Source organism: Phodopus roborovskii, unplaced genomic scaffold (genome assembly GCF_943737965.1).
Source record: "Phodopus roborovskii unplaced genomic scaffold, PHOROB, whole genome shotgun sequence".
In the NCBI taxonomy this organism is placed as follows: domain Eukaryota; kingdom Metazoa; phylum Chordata; class Mammalia; order Rodentia; family Cricetidae; genus Phodopus; species Phodopus roborovskii.
In genome coordinates, this window is record NW_026126485.1 from 6,581,647 (window position 1) to 6,603,057 (window position 21,411).

At 40.5% G+C, this 21,411-nt stretch overlaps 1 protein-coding gene across 2 annotated transcripts in view; it reads right to left on the reverse strand.

Annotated features, from left to right (window-relative positions):
* Positions 1-300: 300 nt before the first annotated feature.
* The window catches only part of Larp4b (La ribonucleoprotein 4B), a 77,052-nt gene continuing 55,941 nt past the window's right edge, over positions 301-21,411 (reverse strand). For both annotated transcript variants that reach the window (XM_051194771.1, XM_051194772.1), the window contains 10 exons: positions 21,145-21,255; positions 20,302-20,355; positions 20,003-20,212; positions 14,180-14,286; positions 13,675-13,926; positions 9,499-9,544; positions 8,789-8,953; positions 6,468-6,592; positions 6,264-6,372; positions 301-4,081 (listed from right to left, as the gene is read on the reverse strand). In XM_051194771.1, the coding sequence (XP_051050728.1) occupies positions 3,794-4,081; positions 6,264-6,372; positions 6,468-6,592; positions 8,789-8,953; positions 9,499-9,544; positions 13,675-13,926; positions 14,180-14,286; positions 20,003-20,212; positions 20,302-20,355; positions 21,145-21,255 (1,467 nt within the window). In that variant the 3' untranslated portion in view covers positions 301-3,793. The remainder of the gene's footprint in view (positions 4,082-6,263; positions 6,373-6,467; positions 6,593-8,788; positions 8,954-9,498; positions 9,545-13,674; positions 13,927-14,179; positions 14,287-20,002; positions 20,213-20,301; positions 20,356-21,144; positions 21,256-21,411) is intronic.

The window sequence follows — 21,411 nt, forward strand, 5'->3', positions numbered from 1 at the left end:
TTCACACAAGTCTCAAAACAAAGCAAACAAAAAGGGGCTGGAGAAGTGGCTCAGTGGTTACGAGCACTTGTGCTCTTCCAGAGGACCCGGGTTCTATTCCTTGAACCAACAGGCTGTACATTTCATCAATCTAATGCTGCGGTGGCCAACTTATGAGAGGGGGCTGGAAAACTTTAAAACCTGAGCTATATTTGGACCCCTATTTATCATCCTCACGCAGAGTGATGGGACTAGAGTGAAACCATAAAAAAAGATGTGGTTTTGAAGAAAATTTTAATTTAAAAGAATCAAAAGAAAAACTGAACAGTGCCTAAATCTTTTATTTTTCATAACCTACATTTTTTTTCAAATTAGACAGTTTTACACTGAATGACACAAAAGGAAACTTAAATTACCAATAGTTTACATGTAAGCTTGATTCCAGTCTTAATGAAAAGTAGAACAGAAACAGAAACCCTCAGGCAAGCTTCCACTACACTCCCTTCTGTGACTCGCAGCTGTTAGTGCTCCTGGAATCTTCGATTGTCTGCTGCTTTCCGTAAAACAGGCTACAAAGCACACAAACCCACAACTACAGCTCACTGAAGGGGACACAAAGACAGGTATGCACCATCAGTTGCCTGCTGTGACACACTGGACCAGTTTTTCAATATCAACTGCAGAAACCCTAATACAGCAATGTAAGACTTTTTTTTCCTTTTTTTTTTTAAACTTTTTTTTTTTTTTTTTTTTTTTTTTTGCCACCCACCAGTGGCAACCAGTGATGCAATGACAGGAAGAATTCACAGAGACATCATGACACCGACTACTGAGAGAGGAATCACTTGAATTCATGTCTGGTGAAATGGGGCCAGATTCCTATTCCATATTTTCATATGATAATTAAGCATCATCACACAATTTTACAAGTTAAAAAATGTCATTTGTGACTGTGGTATCTCTGATTCTATACCTTGAGATACTGAAAGGAATGAGTAAACTTAAAAAATAGATTATGAAAAACCACATATCACACTTGCTGTATGTGACATAGCAAGAGTCTGCATGCACCCTCAACAGCTCCCTACTGTGATAACTCCATTGTTTTCTGAGCGGAAAACCTCAGTGATCAGGAATTTTCTGTTTTGACACAGCTATTTGGCATATCACCTTTGCTTCCTGAAAAAGAGTGTCATTACAAAAAAAAAAAAAAAAAAAAAAAACAAAAAAAAAAACCAGCAAACAAAAAACCACACATCTGAGCAAGGCTCCTGGTGCCAGGCTGTCACTGGCTAAGCAGTGATTACAGTGTCCCAACCTTGTGCACGTGCCCACCTGCCCTTGCATGTGGCCATTGAGCCTTACACTTCCAGCCAGCAGACAAGACAGCAAGCACCTATAGCTGGCTCTGCCACACACACTTCCTGCTGCAATGCTCAGGCTTGGGGAAAGGACATCTCATTAAAAGTCAAAGTTCCTCGGTGAGAGCACCCTTGGAGATAAGGGATGCTGATCATAATCTGGCCCCTCTTCCAGAAAAGATGTATGTGAAGGACCTGAGGCTCAGGGTCCAGATAGACAGTATCTGCTAGTGTGGGCTCAAGAGGTTGGTTGTTTCTTCTTATTCTTCTTTTTTTTTTTTTTTTTTTTTTTTTTTTTTTTGTCAGTGATCTGACATCTACAGGGAATTCATCCTATGTTCCTTTCACAGGCATTTGAAACAGCACTGCGTAGACTCCTATGTAACTGAATGACAGATGCTCTGAAGGAAAACGGTCACATGCATCAGGCATCTTTGCCTCTGGCAGGATAAATCACTTAGCAAAGAATGATTTTAATTAGTACATTTGTTTTTTACTTTCACTGGAAGATCCTGCCAGCCTCTGCTCTCTATACTCTCCTTCAAAACCCTTAAACATCAGATATGATTGATTAGTATGTTCTTACATACTTTTTTTAAGAGTATGAAAACATACAAAGGCTTTTAATAAGACTTTCCATTCCCCTTTTGCAGCAAAGAGGCAAAATCAGTTCAACACACCAGTATAAGGGGGAAAAGAAAAACCTTAACAAATTAAAATAATACTCAAACCACAACATTTAGTTTATCTACATCCAGCTCAACAGTAACATTTATAATATATCAATAATTTTTATCAGATTCTTCTCTGTAGGGTACCTTTCTCATATGTTCTGATTATTTACACTGTACAGGCAGAGCACACTCCCAAGTGCACAGATTTAACACAGTAGCGACTATTTGCATTTACAGGATTTTTCAACAATCTGAAAAAAGATCAACTGTTGAAGATCTGTAAGGTATGTCACAGACACCACTGGAGTTCTTGTACAACAGTGAGCATACTCAGCAAACCACCACCAGGAGATCCATATGGTGACTGAGTAACCGATCCACTCCCACCAACCCAGGGGCCGGTCTCCGTGAGCTCTAAGCTGTCTTATACAAAAGTTAAGGCAAAGTCATTTTCAAGTTTAAATAAAATTCAAGTCTTTAAATATTGGATGGAAATCATTTTTTTTTCTTTAAAAAAAAATCAAAACAACCTTCAGTCATATTAAATAGCATTTTGTGGAATAAGCTGTATGGTTACACTTAGCAGGAAATATTTTTAAAGTCGGCTGCTCAGAATACTTAAAAGAAAAATTTTAGGTGTTTTAAAACAAAATAATTTATCTGTAACTTTATTATAAACTTGCTAACTTTACTGCACCCTTGTTCTTGGAAAATGCAGCACTTCTTAGAAAGAATCAATGAGACCCTTGTCTTGGAGGTAAAAAGAGCAAGGATTCTGTCCTCCACCAGACAGAGGGGGACCACAAACACTACGCTCTCATGGCCAGGTACTTCTAAATCCATGTGCCGATGCAGAGGTACAGGAAGACATCCACACAGAGCTGGTTAAGACATGACTCTCCAGCGAGAATGCGTGGGGGAACACAGACAGAGCAGACACAGAGTCAGGGGACCAGGTAGCCTGCTCACAGGGACCAAAACATGGTACAACTTCATGGTATGATGTCAGTGGGCAACAGAGTTTCTATTTTCATCTAGAGTCTATTCACAATGTGCTTTGAATTTATTTTACATAATAGACACTTGGAACTGGAGTGAGGAGCTGGTTACTTGCTCGCAGGTCTTTCTAGGGTGCTCTTTGCAGGTTCATTCTGCTCACTAGGTCAAAGAGAACTGTATATACATATGTATCTTTTTAAAGCTAGAATTTCCTGTTAACTAACAGTTTAGATGAAAACACAGCTCCTGTGCCAGTATGTCAGTGCCCTGACATTGCCAGTCCCTTGCTCTGTGAGGCCAAGGCTGCCCCTGCTTGTGCCCAGCCCTCATCCATCTGTTGGGGACACCCTAACCATATACACTTGCAGACCAGTTGTTAAAAAAAAAAAAAAAAAAAAAAAAAAAAAAAAAAAGTAGCCGTTCCCTTAATTTAGAAAAACTCATATATAGCTTGCATTCAGAGCCACGTGGAGGCTTAATAAAAAATATCCATTTGTTAGGATAAATACATTTTCTATCCTGAAAAACAGACTTCTGCATCACCTCCAGTTAAGCACCAACCTAAAATAAGGTTTATATTATATAATTAAATCCTGAAAAATAGATTTTTTTTTTTCAAGAGGGGGAAAATCCGACTCACAGAAGGAAAATAACTTGCAGGCATCCCATGGGCCTCACAGACTCTGCAAGCTCCTAACCAGCGGCTCATTCTGTACTGAGTGGGAGAGCTTCCTTTGTGGTGAAAACAGCTCTTCCAGACCCCTCCCAGGCATCTGGCTTTCACTGAGGAGACTTGGGAGGAGTGTTCTGTTCCCTGTTCAGACGCTTCCCGGCAGCAGGAGGCGAGGGTCGGCGCCCAGGCTGCCTCCTTTGATCTTTGGGGACCCCAGGAGTGGACTTGAGGGCAGGAGGCTCTCTGTATCTCTCCACAGGTTCAGCAAGCTTCTTCTCTTCCTTCCCACAGACAACAGTGTTTGGCTTTTGTTCTTTTGGGGGTTGCAACGGGGAGGAAGGAGGCTCTCTACTTGTTCTCTGACAAATCTCTGCATAACTGGGTTTTCGTAATTCCTGGAAACACAAAATGTAAGGTTATGGGTACAAAATGACAGGAATGGCAGTTCATTAAGGGATGAAGTTTCATAAGATAAAGTTTTAATTGTATGCAAAATCCCATCTTCAATGATATTTTTACTTTTAAAACATTCACAATAACCAGTAGCAACTTCTGGCATGTCCATGGCAGCTAAAGTGACCACCATCAAAGCTACAGCCACAAGTGCTGTGGACAAGTGTATAGGATCAAGAATGATCACTATGATAAAGCAACATGCAGTAGTTTGAATATAACTGGCCGCCATAGAGTCAGTGAGTGTCACTATTATGAGGTGTGGCCTTGTTGGAGGAAATGTGTTACTGTGAGGACTGGCTCTGAGGTCTATGCTCAAGCTTCACCTGGATCAGTTCACTTCCTGTTACCTCTCAGCTCCTTCTCCAGCAGTGAGTCTGCCTGCACACTGCCACATCCCACCATGATGAATTAAATGTTTTCCTTTATAAGAGTTGCCGTGGTCATGGTGCCTCTTCACAGCTATAAAAACCCTAAGATACAAACTGTTGGTACATTTCTAGGAATTGATGATTGTCAGTATGGTGCTAGACTTTGAAATTACATCAGAAGGAAGAAGGATTACTAAATAGGAATAATATAACAATGCTGGTTCCTGGAGGAGGAGCCTGAAGCATTAATAGATTTCCTTGACTTTGGATTCTGGCTTTTTGTTTGTTTAGAGTTTCTGTTAAAAGAAAATACACACCCATTTTTCTAGGCTAATCATGTTCTTTGGAAAAAGTGTGTGTGTGTGTGTGTGTGTGTGTGTGTGTGTGTGTGTGTGTGTGTGTATGTGTTTTAAATTATAAAAACATGGATGTAGCCAGGTGAAGGTGGCCCACACTTTTAATCCCAGAACTCAGGAGGCAGAGACAGACACCAGCCTGGTCTACAAGAGCTAGTTCCAGGACAGGCTCCAAAGCTACACAAAGAAACCCTGTCTTGGGGGAAAAATGTTTTTGCCTAAAACTAAACCACTCCCTTTTCTTGCAGCACACCCCCCCCCCCAGATACCCTTCTAAAATGGCTAACAGCCATAAAGGCATAGTGATAAAATAGTGGCCAAACTCTGCCCAGCATGAAGCCTTTAAGCATTCTTGAGAAATATGAAAGCCTAAGAGGCTCAAAGGGAAAAAAGGCACAAACCCTGCTTCCCTTGACCCAAGAAAGGACATCTACAACTGCTCTGCCTACACAGGGAATGAGCTGTGATGGTGTTGACACAGTCGTCCTGTGGGTATTCATTCATGCGTTTATTTATTTACTTAGACAGTATCCTTCGTAGTGCAGGCTAGCCTCAGTAGGTGAGATGGGTTTCAACTCCTGATCCTCCTGTTTCCACTTCCTGTGTCTGAGATGGCAGTCTTTGTTTTTTTTTAAAGATTTATTTATTACATATAGTATTCTGCCTGCATGTATGCCTGCAGACCAGAAGAGGGCACCAGATCTTAAAATAGATGGTTGTGAAACACCATGTAATTGCTGCAAATTGAACTCAGGACTTCTGGAAGAGCAGCAGTCAGTGTTCTTGATCTCTGAGCCATCTCTCCAGCCCCAAAATGGACTCTTACTGTGTAGTATTAACTGGTCTGACACATGGAACTTGTGGAAATTCCATTTTCTTGCCTCTGCCTCCTGAGTCTTAGGATTACAGGTGCTTGCCACCATATCTAATGCAATTTTAACTTACACCAAGCTGAGGAAGATGAAAATCCATCTAAGAGACGTTAGATCATCAAGGACAAAAACTACTAGACCTGAGGACTTGCTGACTCACTATGTATCCCTGCCTGACTGCAACTTGCCATGTAAACCAGGGGGCCTCACACTTGCAGTCATTGTCCTGCTCTGACTCCTGAGCCACCACACCTGGGATTTAAACAGGGCAAAAGAACACAATGTTGTTCTCTTTAGTCATTCTGCTTAATTCTTTTTCATATATATGATATACACAGTAAATGGTGAAATGATCAAACTCCATACAGGACAGAGTTGGGAACCTTGCTATTATATGAGTATACTACGGAGAAATGAAGGCACACACAAATGAAAACCAATCAAATTAGGATGACTAAAAGTAAGCTGAGGCAGGACTTATATACAGAATCCCTGGGTGCTGTGGAAGGCAGACAAAGTACTTACCGTCGCTGCTCCGTTCACCTGCACTGATTTACATGCAGTTGTGGTAGGGGTAGAAGGAAGTCTGTCCACATTGTGGGTTTCCCTCTGCTTTTCTGCCACCTTGGGATCCCTGTGAAAATGCCATCTGGTTTAAGAATCATATGTAACAATATAGGTCATTCCCATGTACACATGGCAGAGGGCTGGTAGAACACTGATACTTACTCTGGTAAATGGACTGGGGAAGGGGAACGTTCAAATGCTGTTGACACAGCACAGGGCGCTGGCACAGAAGGCTCTCTGGGAACCACTACAGGAGCAGTGTTTGTGCTTGCGTCTGCACTGAGGTTCTGAAAATCATTAAAGTAGTAATTTAAGAGTTGTAGGATATTTGCCCAAGAAGTTAAGGGTCTAATCATTTAAACCACGGCAATCTCTAACCCTGCTTCCCAATCCCCTGACTGACTGATGCTGAATGGTGCATCCATTCTCCAAGCCAACAGAACCAGTGGGATCCTACCTACAAACACCAAGTCCTAGCACAAAGACAGGAAAAGAAGCCTCCAACAAACTTAACCATTTCACTTTGAGTTTGTTATCTGCTGCATAGCACTCAGCCTTCTTGCTCTCAGCAAATGCACTGTAAGCTTGTCTTCTTAAGTGAACAACTACTACACACACCTTACTTACATGTCAGGGTTCCCTATAGCAGGGACAGAATTACCAAGACAGTACATACACTATGATTCACTCTTCTCACTGACAACAAAACAAAGACTGACATATCCACATCTACATAAATTTGTGGGCCTGGTGGTAGGTGGAAGATACCCACAGGAAATTTCCCCTGAACCCACAGACCACCCGGGGAAACAGATGTACAAACCTGCTTTACCCAATTTAACAGGCAGGGTCACTAAGCTAAGACCTAAGTGAATGAGAAATTACTCCATCAACAACTTGCTCAGGGCAGTTTACTCATGGTATGTAATTAACCCAGTATGTGATTTTAGGGCAAGTAAATAATTGGTTATAAGTTTAAATATAAAAAGAGGAAATTTTGTTTTGCAAAGCAAGTAAAAGTTCAAAGGTAAAATAAAGCAGCTGGAAGTGCAGCTTCAGGAGAATGGCACAATTTATACTCTTGTCTGGGGGTTGGGTGAGGATTAGCCAGAGACTCAGGTTCTGCTGGTTTGAGAACCAGTTCTTAGACTGCTCAAGTGAAATGAACCTAGCTTGCTCAAACACAGGGTAACACAAATTCCAAATTCCTATTTGTAGAAGCATGTTCAGATTCAACATATGTTGAACTCAAGACTCTGTTTAAATAAACACAGACACATAGGCACTTTGCAAAAAGTCACAAATCCAATGTCAAGCAAGGAGGGGTTATGTGGCCTAATGCCCAAGTCTTCTGTAGTTCTTGCAGATGTGTCATCCCTGGCAGCAGTGCAGACTGTAACTTGGCCACAGAACCAAGCCCAGCCTTACGGAAAGCAGTAATTCTTTCTTCAAGAAAGGCTTTGCACGGAAACTCAAGGGCATTAAAGCAGCAATTGTCTGTGAAGCTGGAGGGCCTGCCAGTAGCCTACACCTATCACTGAAGGGACACCATAACTTGAAAACAAAACTTCATAACATTGAAATGCATAATTCTCTACTGTTATAAAGCAGCTGGAAATTATTAATGTGGACATTAAGACATAATTTCTAAGACATCCCAATTCTAACATGTGACTCTTACTAGATAATACAGAATCTTGGAAAGCATAGTTTCCATTGCTTAAAACAGTAGCAATTACCACATTTCAACATAAAAAGGACTAAAATTTTATCTTGATCTTAGTCTTCAAATACTATATGTAGCAAAGCCATCCATCCTAACTATTGCAGCCAATACTGTGGCTCTAAACCTGGCTGTGGAGTGGTGACCCATTCCCCAAAACAGATGTTACGATCTGATGTACAGCCATAGTTGACATCTGCAGAAAAGGAACGCCTAGAACCAGGACTATTCTATAAGCCCACCCCCACCCTAGCACTTAGCCATACTTTATTTAGTAGCTGGGCAGAAAGTCATTTCTTTACATGCCCCATCGCCTTTAAACACTGGTGCTGGCAGGGGACAACCCCACTTCTAATCTGTTAGCTAACTGTATTGCAGGAGCCCTGGAAAGAGTTTCTTTGGACTTGAGTAGCACAGCTGAGATTAGCAGAGATGACTACTGCAGGGAAAAAGACCTGTGGCAGCCTAGAGTTTGCCTGAAATCCCCAGCCTACAGCAAAGTGATTCTAAGCTTCTTGCTACTACTTACACTATGTAGCTTTAAACATCAACAACAAAAATTAATCTAAGCACCAGTACAGCACAGGTTCCACAGCAACCTAAGCAGACGGTAAGAGAAAGGCAGCTTGACCCTGGTTCCAACACCCAGTGACCAATGGCAAACACCCAAATCTCAGACCTCTCTCAGTTATTTTTCTCCTGCACAAAATCAGTGCTTAGAAAACATCAGAAGACATTACAGCTGTAACACATAGCTTACTCTTTCTTTTGAAGATCCTATGATCAAGCTAGAAAGCCTGTTTTCAAATAAGTCTTCTGCCTTCAAGTTGCCTGCAGCTCCAGGTAATGGGGGGAAGTTGGACAGCCCCAGTTCGAAGCTCGGTGATGGAGGTTTTGGTGGTGTTGGAGACTGAGTCTGACTGTTCTGCAACACAATGACACCCCGGAAGGTCACACAAGTGTGGAGAGACAAGAGTAAGACAAAAGCAAGACAAAGAATCTTCCAGCTCTCACATCTGTCTGGAAAAAGTCTATAAATGTTGCATGACTAATTTCTAGGGTTCATCTAACTTGAAATTTAGGCCTATAGGATAAAATGTGAGCAGAGTCCTGGAGGAAAAAAGTCAGAGCTCAAATTCCAGCAGTGGCCCAGTAAGAGGATTCAGTGGATAAAAGATGCCTGCTGCCAGGTGTGAGGACCTAAATTTAATCCCCTGGGACCACATGGTAGAAGAAAAAATACCACTCTCTCAAGGTGTCCTCTGACCTTCATATATGTGCCATGAATGTGCATTCACACCCTCCCCTCCTGCCTTTGACTCTCTCACATACATGTATGTTAAATTCAAATGTAAGCAGGTTAAAGGATTTATTTTATCTAGGTGACAAATTCAGGCTATACTGGAATTTTTTTTTTAAGTTGGAGACACACACATGCACACACGCACGCACACCATTTTTTGTACTCACTGTAAACTTCTCTTCTCTTTTCTTCCGATAGCCAAAGGAATTTTTCCTAGGAGTAGAAAGCAAAAAAGACTGGGAAAAATTGCCAAGCTTATGTTTGCCCACATAGTCAAAGCAGTATGCATCAGTCAGTCTTTAATATTCTTTCACGAATAAACTGATTGTAAAAGCCAACTTTAAAAGGACATGCCTGCAGTTCTAGTATAGGGGTAGCTGAGGCAGAACAATGATGAGCTTATGAGCAGCCTGCAACAGATCATTAACGAGGCCATCTTATTGTCTTAAGCAAAAGTATAAACAACAAAGTCCAAATGTTGAGAATAAATCATTAAGTTATATATCCAGACAAATAATAGAAAAATAATTATTGTAACAACTTATCTACTAGCTACTTAGAATTTTTAAGATTAGAATGTTTAAATGTCCCTTCAGGAGGAAGGATAAGATATGTATACAAAATCTGACATCACTATATAGGTGAGCAATTTAAAGCATGAGCAAAAAACTATGATTACCCCTTATTGCAAAAACCACACAAGAACTTTTAAACCCTGAGAGTTCCCTAAAACCCAGGCTTGCCCTCCTTATCAACAGCAGCCAGAACCCGGGCAGCAAGGCTGGGAATCTGCCCTGTAGCACTACAGTGAGCCACAGAATCAGTATTTACAGCATCCTGGGTCAGGTTATGTGGTCTAACAAGCCACACATGAATCTCAACTTGCAATTTCATTTTTATTTGTTTACCCCTTCTATCATTTCAAGTGAACAGACTCCCCAAAGGCTATGCATCATATAAACTTAAAAGGGATTTGAATATTATTAGCTGTCCCTGGATAGCCTCTAGGCTACAAACTTTCTTGGTTCTGTAGTGGGGTCAGGCTGTCTCTAGTAGAAAACAGACTCTTATGAAGGAAATAGAGCCTGGCTTTCTGCTGAGCTAGCAGAGTAGGGGCTAAACCCCTGAGCACAGATGAAGTAGTATACCACAAAAGTGAACATGAGAACAGCAACCTTCAACTTGATGGAACAGCTCTCTCAGTCTCATAATGACTAGGCCTCTGGGCATGTGGATGAGAGAGGTGACAAGTTCTGGTATGGCATGGGACTTTGAGCATTTGTATTACAGTTACTGCCTTAAGATGCCAGGTAGGCTCCACAGTGGGCTGGCTTCACTATAGGTGCCTGTGCACCAATACCATCTGTGACAACAACAGAGTCTCCCAGTCAGCGTAGCCCACAGAATTCACAACTGTCCTTAGAGCCCTCAACTGCCTACTAGAAACCTACAGGCACAGCAATCCTAAGTAGTGACATGCCATGCTGGAACATACTATCAGTGCCCATCCCTTGGAAAGTAACTGCAGAATGAAGACACAGCCAAAGGACTGTTGTTTACAGTGTATGATTTATTATATCAGAGGTACAGGCAAAGGCATGATCCAAGCACCATGTAGTCTACACTTGGGATAAATACTAGGAGCTCACTAGATGCTTCTGCTCTGTGACCTAAGATAGGTTCCACTGACATAAAGTTAAGATCACCACCTGGCATTTGGGGTTTTTCACTATACTAACCTTAGCACACAAATGTACGACTGAAGCCTTGAAGATTCTATAGCAACCTTTTAGTGCTTCAGACAAGCAGAAAGTTAATGGGGAAACAAACAAACCCTCAAGGAAAAGCAGTGGAAGAGGAAATGTGACCTTTGTGGAAGATCAGGTCCTTCAGGAGGAATCAGATCACACCTCCTGCTTCTCTATAGCTGCTCTGGACACAGGGCAAACTCTCCAAAGAGAAGAAGCTACACCTAATGCTGGTTTCATCAGTCCATGGCTCAGAAACAAGCTCTACATTCATGGCTTGACATGCGCACACTCCTGTGTGTTGCAAGTTCTTACTTAAGTCACAGATTGTGTGGAACCAATCTCCTCTGTTGAGAAGGCAGTGAGAGTCTCTATTAGGACACAGCCTAGTCTCTCTGGTAAGAGCATAAATCTGTGCCAGTGAATTATTGGAAGCTCAAATACTGCTGGGAGACAGGCAGTGACTATTCCAAAGAGGTAGAGCACACTGGTTATCAAAACAGACCCACCTTTTATTTCACTTTTTAAGGTGGCTGGGATTCTGCAAACACTGCTTTTGCGATGACAGAAGGCTTTGTTAAGCTTTTATTAACAAGGGCTGAAAGGACACAGGAATTTACTCTTCAGCATACACTCTGTTTACATTGGACCTGTTGAGCCCAGGTTTGTGGTCCAGGCTCCCTTCATTTAGGATTCTAGTCTTTAGGAACTCCAAACATGACTCTTGGGTTTATAGTTGACCCTTGATGTCGCTAACTCTGTTATTCAATGCTCCCCCTTTGAGTTCTCAGTCTCTAATAACTGATTCGTTAAAATATCTGGTATAAGCTTTACAAAGCCAGGGTGCCTGTCTCACAACCTACCACAGCTCCACAGATGCCGATGTCATCAATGAAAACCAGAATTGCAGCTTCCAAATTCTTCAAATTAAACTCTGTAACTGCACTAAAAGCAAAGAGATACTCTCCCTCCTCTTCCACATTGTCCGTCATGGCTACTAGCTTTTATAAGTGGCAGCCCCAACCAAGCAAACATTTCTACAATACTGAAACAAGTTATACAGTGGTTTACAAGTGAAAAGAAGAGTCATGTTTTTCTCTTTAAAATCTAGAAATGATTAAGCTGGGTGGAGAAGACACCATCAGCCAGTGAATACAAGAATGACAAGAGAGTCAGGTGACCTTCCTGCTGGTAGAGAGGACATTCCAGTGACCTACACAGAAGACCAAACCAGCACCCTATTCCCAGAGACTGAGTCCAATGGATGGCAGTTTCCCTCTTTCCTGTTGGGGTTAAGAGAGGCAAGGAAGCTATAGATGCTTCTAAGAGTTGGCACATGACACGCAGGAATGACGTACCTTCGTTACACCAAAGCACAGGGGAAGTAGCAACCACTGAGGCAGAGACTACAGTGAGGTAAACAGAAAACCCAGCTACCATCACTCAGAGTGATTTACCTAAGTCAAACAGTTTCCCATCGAAGAAAGCAACAGGGAGTGAGAGGTCTGGTAAAATAAACAGCAGCATATGCCTTGTAAAACAAAGAAAAAAAGACACTAGTGTCTTATTCTTGGGCATTGTACACGCATCCCAACCTTTAGCCCCCAAAGTCACTCAGCACACAGAAACAAAAACCTGTGTGGTTCACTTTGCCATGACACCTGCTTCACGACTTGCCATAGGCTGAGGTTCTTGCTCAGCATTTGTTTGAGGAAAATCCTGGCAGGCATCTTCATCACATAGCAACTGGCCTAGTTAACACTGGGTAGGGCACAAGACCATCCTGGGTGTTTTCTAATCTCACCACTTTAGAGGAAGTATAAATGGCAGAAGACAAGACAGCAAGCATGAAAGAGGAAACTGCATTAGAGGTCCCAGGGAGAAGGAAACAGAACTACAGTAGTTTATATTCATAATGTATAGAAAGAACCCTAGGCAATGACAAGAAACACCAAGTCTCTAAGAACTACTTGTCCAAGGATGGAGATAAAGTGACCAAAGGCATTACTTCACAACAGCAGATTTTGTTTATAAATAAGTTTAGTAGAAGTAGAATTTAAATGCTGATTGTCTGACTACCAAACTCCTGTATCTGCCAACTATATACTGTTGCCAGCTCAAACCTACTTTATTTTACTTTTGTGGCACACTAGGCATTAGACCAGGACTTTGCTTATCCCAGGCATGAACTACACAGCTGGGCTACATGCTCCAGCTCTCCTCATTAGTAGCTGTAAAGAGAGCAAGGCTAGGAACCTATGGGATACACCCTGGAGGGCCAGGGCTAACTGTCAAGGTGAACCTGCAGGCAGGACGAGCACAGGTTAGACACTGTACAGTTCCTACATGCCAGCTGTCCTGCTATTAAAGAAAATGCCATGCTTTTAAGAAAAGCAAAAACAAACACACTGAAGTCTCTGCTATAAAACTGACTATCCTGAAGAATTAAGGGAAATCTTTGATGTTTACAGTTTCTACTTGATTTTCCTCAAGTATATTAGGATATGATTATAAACATCTAAATTAAAATGTAAAATGTTAGTAGTTCACGATAGGTACATAATATGTGCTTGACAAAATATGGAAGTGACTTACCTTCCTCTCCCTAAACCAGGAGAGGATTCAAGACTACTTGGCTCCACACGGCCAGTTCCAATCTCTCTCTTGGCATAAGTTGATGGGTTTTGTATTCGTGTTCTAGTTTGCCCTGTTTGCCTCGTTTGTGGGCTCCGGACACCATTAATTAATCGATCTGCAGTGAAGTTAAATATTGAAGGACTCTCTAGCAATCCAGGCCCTCTTTCTGTACTAGGAATCGCATGGCGTAGATGAGACTTACTAGGGTTCCTGCAAATGAGATGTTTGTATATGCTGAGTTATAAAGCAATCAAAGAGTACAGAATGAACAGGCTAACGTAAAATAAGTATGTCAAGATCTGCTTCCTACTTAATAAACACAAGGTAAAAGTTGTTCCAAAAGCATTTCAGAAGTTTCATCTCTGATGAGCATGACTAGTGGTTACACAGATCTCTTATTACAGATAACCTGGAACAGTGCAAAATGAAGCTCCCAATCATTGGAAACACCGTTGAAACTTGCCTGCTTCTAGGAGGATATTGTCTGAGTGACGTCAGAGGAGACGCTGCAGGTTTGAAAGTCGGAGATGTAAACCCATTTATAAATCCAGTACTTGGAAATGGAGTTACCTGGATTCATTAACAAAAAACAAGCATGTAAAAACATGAGACACTTCAATTGGATTTACAGTTGTAACTTGGGTAAACCAGATCATGTCAAAGGTGTGAATTCCATGTTATGCTTAAAAAAACAACTCCAGGGTAGGGAAAAACTTCCAAGATTACTAATGGTAATATCTACTAAGCACTCAAGCCATGGCTAGTGCTAAGAACTTTCTCCATAGCATCTTAGCTACCCCTTCTAACAACCAAACAGGACAGAACTTTGCCCCAAATCACATGGGTGCCCTGAATATAAGCATTGCCTGATGATGCACAAACTAAGTTACTACTACCAGCACAACTCTCCAGTCTGGAGACAAATGGATGCCTTAACAAAATTCAAAGTATCCAGTTTTAGGAATTCTCACATACTTATTGCTCCCAACTATGATTATGTCACCCCATAGCTTTTGGCAGAGATTTCTTTTCTCCCCTCGGTTTACTTTCATGCAGGACTTTCTGTAAACAGCATCCTATTTTTAAACTATGAATTTTTTCCAAGTAATTTAAAGTGATACAGAACATATAAATATAATAATATAAAGTTCAGAAGAAAATTAGAACAGGCCACAATGACCTTAAGAGATGAGCTAAATATACTTTTTAAAAAGTTTAAAAGCTTAAGTGTAGGATTTTAAATGCCACACAATGGTTTTTAAAATCTTGATACATATAAAAATAAGGTAAAACTCAGTGTGGAGGGCTTGGTGGCCCCAGTGCATAGGTCTCACCACTTCAGTTCAACTTTTGGATGCCAAAGGGATCTTTCCTGAGAGTTGTCCTCTGACCTGTCCTGGCATGCATGCACGGGCGCGTACATATATATGTATGTATATGTGTACACACACACACACACACACACACACACACACACAAGAATTAAGTGTATCTAGGTGTGGTATTGAATGTTTTTAATCCCAGCACTTGGGAGCCAGAGGCAGATAGATCTCTGAGTTCAAGGTCAACCTGCTCTACAAGTCAAAACAATTCTTAAAAAAAAAAAGATGGCTTGGGATAACCACCTTGGGTACTTGTTGCTCAAGTCTAATGAACCAGAAGGAGTTCAATCCCTAGAGCCCATGGAAAGGTAGGAGAGAACCAACTCTACACTCTGGCTGTTGCACATTGCCACAAAATAATAATAATTACAAAATGGAAGGAAGGGATCACTAACTTTTTGGCCTCTGGGGCACATGGCTTCAGATATTCTCCAAGTAAATGACTTTACTTCTAAGGCACTTAGTTGCCTGGGACCTACCAGTCCCTACCTTGAATTTTCACTAGCCTGAAGGAAGTAAGTACAGGTTCTTGCCTCACCCTCCCTGAGGAGCAGAAAAGGGAGGGGATGGGATGGAGGACAGGAGGGTGCAGGAATTGGGATTGACAAGTAAAACAAGCTTGTTTCAAATTTAAATTTTAAAAAATTACAAAAAAAAAAAAAAAAAAAAAAAAAGAAAGAAAAGAAAAGTACAGGTTCCTACACAGTTGAAAAAAACTGTCAGGGGAAAAGGGAGGGATAACCAAGCAGTTCTCTTCAGCACTATCTGGAAAGCAGAAGCTCTAATTTAAAATGGTATTAGAGCTAGCATATCATTCCCTGACTATAAAATTAAAGTGACAAAAGGAAAACATTTAACAGCAGTCAAAGAAGATCCATTCCTTGATAAACTCTACAGTCCATACAAATTACAGTGCTTAAAAATGTTTCCCAGTTAAACAAAAGACAAGGGATTAACATCTCAAATATCTGAAGAAATCTAAAATTAAACACCAAATCATCCAGCTAATAAGTGGTCTAATAATGAACTGAACACTCAGTTCTGAAAAGAGACACAGATGGCCAGTAAATACTTGAAAAACACCCAGCAGCCTCAGCTACCAGGGAAATGCAAATCCGAGATTCTTTCCTACCCTGGTCAGAAGGGCTACCACCAAGATATGCATGGAGACAAATGCTGGTGAGGACAGCAGGAAAGAGGAGCTCTAATTAACAACTAAGGGGACACAGATGGAAATTAGTCCAGAGGTCTCTCAAAAAACTTAAAATAGAAGTACCACATGACCCAGCTGTATCACTCTTGGATATTACATATCCTTGCTTATTGTTGCTCTATTCATAATAGCCAGGAAATGGAACTATCCTATTAAGTGAAACAAGCCAAACTTAGAAAGATAAAAACTGTGTTTTCTTTAATATTGGAAACTTAGATTTGGGGGTGAGGTATTAGGTGGGTGTAGAGAAACGGACCATGAAACTAGAAGGGAGCTCATGAGAGGAGAAAGGACTTTTAAGAGGGGAAAGGAAACATACTATGCCAAAACAAAGCAGGTGGTACAATCTGAGGGAGGGAAGGAAGGAAACCAGCCAAAGGAGAAAATGTGGTAGTAGGGGATGGTTGATAAGAGGGATTAATGAGATCACTGTATAATACATATGCACCAAATCCCATTACACTTGATGGTTAACTTAAAAATTAAGGAGAAAAAAAAAAAAAAAAAAAAATACAACACACTAGAAAAGCCACTTAATTCAGACCAAAGCTTTGGAGACTTTAAATCTAGTAAAATCAGCCAGGTGGTAGTTGCCCACACCTTTACTCCTAGCAGAGGCAGGTGGATCAGCCTGGTCTACAGAATGAGTGCCAAGACAGCTAAGCTAAGACTACACAGAGAAACCCTGTCTCGAAAAACAAAACAAAACTGGCAAGACCAAAAGATTAGTTTAAATTCGTAAATTTACATAATACATATCACAGAAAAGGGCTTGGATGGGAGGACCTGAATGTAAAACAACAGGTCGTGGCTGACCTAGGATCCCAAGAGAGGCATTTAGATGAGGAGTATGACAGGTTGACAGACTAACCTAACTCACTGCAGTTTCATGTGGGGAAGAGCATGAATAACAGCAAGAAGTTAATGGACAGAGTTCCTCTCCATATTTCTTCTGATGTATCTGGGAAAGGGAACACCACAGCCAAGGGCCCATGTTCATAGAAAATATACTATTTTTAGAGGCATATTTCTTTCCCATTAGAATCCACTCAAACGTAACAGGTATGTCTTTCCTTTCTTCTATCAGCCAGTATACCTGTGCCACATAAAGGGCTTCTCTGTGCACTCTCTCTCATCCATGTACACAATGTACTCCATCATATCCAGCTTGCCTTCCTCCACCTCTTCCCCTTCCTTCCCACGCTGCTTTCTCCCTTCAAACTAGAATTTCTTCTACTTTCAAGTCTTTTAAGAAAAAAGACCCTTATATCCCACAAGTATGAGAGAAAACACATGACATTGTCTGAGTCTAGCATTATTTTGCTTAATATGATGATCCATCCAATTTCTTGCAAATAATGTGATTTTGTTCTTTATGTCTGAATATAATTACATTGTGTGTTCGTGTGTGTGTGTGTGTGTGTGTTACCTACTCACTCACTGATAGACACTTTGAGTGATTCCCAAACCCAGCCACAGTATATAGAGCCACAATGTAGATAAATTAACAGATATCTCTTGTCTGTAGATTTTTATTCCATTGGATGTATGCCAATCAGTGATATTTCTAGGACAGTTCTTCTTCTTTTTTTTTTTTTTTTGCAGAATTTACATACTGATTTCCATAGTGGCTAAACTAATTTACATTTCCAGCAACCAACCATATACAAGAAATCCTTTTTGCCGGCACCCTCACCAGTATGTCAGCATGCCGGTCTATCTCCTTCATTCACGATAGATGGAATCTCAATGCAGTTTTTAATTACATTTATTTCATGGCTAAGACAGTTGAACAATTTTCCATTTATATGTAAATAAATAAATCATGTGTTGTATTTTTTCTTAAATTATTTGCTACTGTGAGAGATATCTATACTTGGGAATACATGTGTCATAACACACAAATTAAGGTCATAAGAGATCTTTTTCATAAAGTCAGTTATCTCTTATCCTAAATGACACGCACCCATTGTGAGCTTTAAACTTGTGCTACTCACTTGGCTTGTCCAAGTGCTAAGACATGTCACCAGCCCATTGGCTCTGCTTTTAGAGCTGTCTGTCTGACTGACTTGCCATTTAACTTATTTGTTCTTCTGGTGTTTGTTGAACTTCATGTATTTGGGCATTAAGCCTTAGTTGGATGAATATGGTAAAGGTTTTCTCCCAGTACAAGCTATCAGGGTAATTGCCTCTTTAGTGAGCAGAAGCTTTAAATGTAACAGAATCTTGTTTGTCAAATCCTGCTGTTGTGTCCTAAGTCAGTAGAGTCCTACTTAGACAGTCTTTACCTATGCCTCCATGTATTTGTCTCTGGCCATTTCAAATTTTTGGAGATAGACATAATTTTTAATTTTAGATAATGATATTTTACTGCAGTGGTTCTAGAATGGGGAGGAGTATTATGAGCCTCACTCATAATACTCAGAGTTAGAATTCCTTTCTAACTCTGCCTATCCTGCACATGGCTAGACAGCTATCTTTAAAAAATGGAGTATACTCTTTCTTAACTCAAACGTTCTAGATTATTTCATACAAGATCCAGGCCAAAATCCATGGTCTAGGGACTCTCATAAGGGCAAGTTACCACCTCTGTCCCCAGCCATCTGCTCTACTCAGAAAGTAAAGTTGATCTGTGGCAACCTTGGGGATTTTGCACACGCAATCTATACTCAGAGCTTCCTTTCTCTTTGATTCTTCTCATAAGTTCCCATGAAACATAAAAACCTAATTAAGAGACAACACAGAGGCACATCAATCCTTGCTGTAAGTTAAATGCTACTTTCTATTTGTATCTATTTTTAGAGTAACAGCTCCTGATCATACTCATTTTTTCACAGATATTATCTTCATAGTTCAGTATCTAACAGGACACACATTTTCTGAACCACTGTCTCAGGTTCCCTCTTTCCTATACCCCCCAGTGAGCACTATTGTGTGTACATGACAGGTGGCTGGCACCAGACACCTGATCCTGAGCACCCACCCTTCTACTTGTTCTCTGATCTGGTCCACAGCCACATCCTGGACATGAACTCTTCCAAAGTTAATACCTTCATTTTCTGCATCCTACTCTTCTATTTTTTATTATATCAAAATCTAATATACAAACCTATAGACATGAATTTACCCTCCCTTTGTAACCTGGACACCACTTTCAAGGAACTTATACAAGGTTGATTTTCTTTTGACCTACTTCACTAAATCATTGATTCCAAACCAGAACCTAAGTTTCCTAGCATCTGTAGAGGGGAACACAGCCAAAAATTAATCATGTTACCTAACCCTAAGGTGGGTGTGAGAACGAAAACAGTTCTGTGAGACACACAGCATGCATCCTACTTTCTTCGACTATTAGGAATATATTGAAATAACTCTTCCTCCATGACAGAACTCCATGTCATGGTCATGTCCCTTTGTTTAGTAACTGGTAGAACCTTTATATCACTGTGTCTTAGAGAAAGGAAATGCCAGGAAGGAGGAAGGCAAGGATCACTATATTGAAATTTTGCATTACATAGGACTTTATTGCCTAATTAAATTTAAAATTTACACCATAATCCAAGGTCTGGGTACTAAGCAAACTGTTAGGTTCTTATTAGAACAGGATTTTAAACTTTCAAAAGTTTAGTACAATATCTAAAATGTGAATCTATGTTACTTAAATTTTAAAAAATGAAAGAAAAATGCTTACCAAGGGTGGATCGAGATAACTATGTGTTGTTGACCATGTCTGGGGGGTGATCAGGCCATACAGAGGGAACTGCTGCTGGGGACTGTACACTGGAGGTAAGTAAAACGATGTGGCGTAACGCTGCTGGGTGTAAAGGTTCATGTCCAGAGGTCTAAATCCATTCTTTGGCAAAAATGTGTTTATCGCTATTGCCTTTGCTTTTATCCGTGCCTATTTAGAGACATTTAAGTTCCAATTAGAACATTTAAGAATGCTGATCAGATAATAAAGAAGTTATAAGCAATGGTCTTCTTGCTTACCTTAATTGGCTTTCCTTGAAAAGTCCTTACTTCTTCTCGAAGGTATTTGTAAGCCTAGGGATAAAAATCATCCAAAATACTAATTAGATAACTTTGCAAGTTAACTCTACAGCTCAAATAATCATGTATGGTTGACTATAGCTGACAGGATTCAAAGGAATGATTCCCGACCCTCTTTCAGACACAGATCCTTAAATTTGTGTGTGGTACCCACACCTCAAATTATTGCAAAATATTGCCATTATTACTATGTAGCCCCATGTTCATCTACACATTTAATCTTTATCAAGCCCCCCACTCCATTCAGAGGGTCCCTAGTTTCACTTATGCCATTTACCCAGCAAGCCATAAGTTCCCACAGCATGGTGCCTCTCCCTTCGGGCTTTTCAGGTTTGTGTTTTCTTTTAACCCTCTGATCAAACTACTCAACATTTCATACTTGTTGGTATGTTTCCCCTAAATCAGACACCTCTCTAAGATCACAAAACTTCTCAATACCTTTGAAAGAACCTTGCTACACAATGCACAATGGATGATCCTCACAGGGCGGGGGTGGATTCAAATTTTTCCACTTTGCAAACAAAATTTGTTTCTTTTCAGATATGAGAAAAGATCTGATTTCCTGAGTCTGCTTACTCACAATACACTTAAGTAGCAATGTTACATGCTTTCAATAGTGCTACAAAAAAAAAAAAAAAAAAAAAAAAAAAAAAAAATACACTCATTGGTCCCTAGAAGTCAGTTTTCTCTGCACTTAACCCTTGACCTCAATGTCCTAATTCTGCTCTGCTCTGCTGGTAAACTATGTACTTCACAGGCTGGGTGGGAGAGGAATGTACTTACCTGCTGTGCATCCGCTTCTGTTTCAAAGGTAATAAACCAATTATCGTTATAGGCAAATTCACAGTTTATAAATTTTGGTAAATTATCTCCTTTAAATAGTGCTTCTACTTCCTACAGGAAACAAAGAAGTTAGAAGTTAGTCACCATTTATGCTACTTTTTGTCCTCATCAAATTACAAGGAAAAATTATCACATGCTATGATGCACATCTAACCCTCTTTCAGAAACACTGCAGGGTGTACCCACAGGGCCACATGTCAGAGAAAG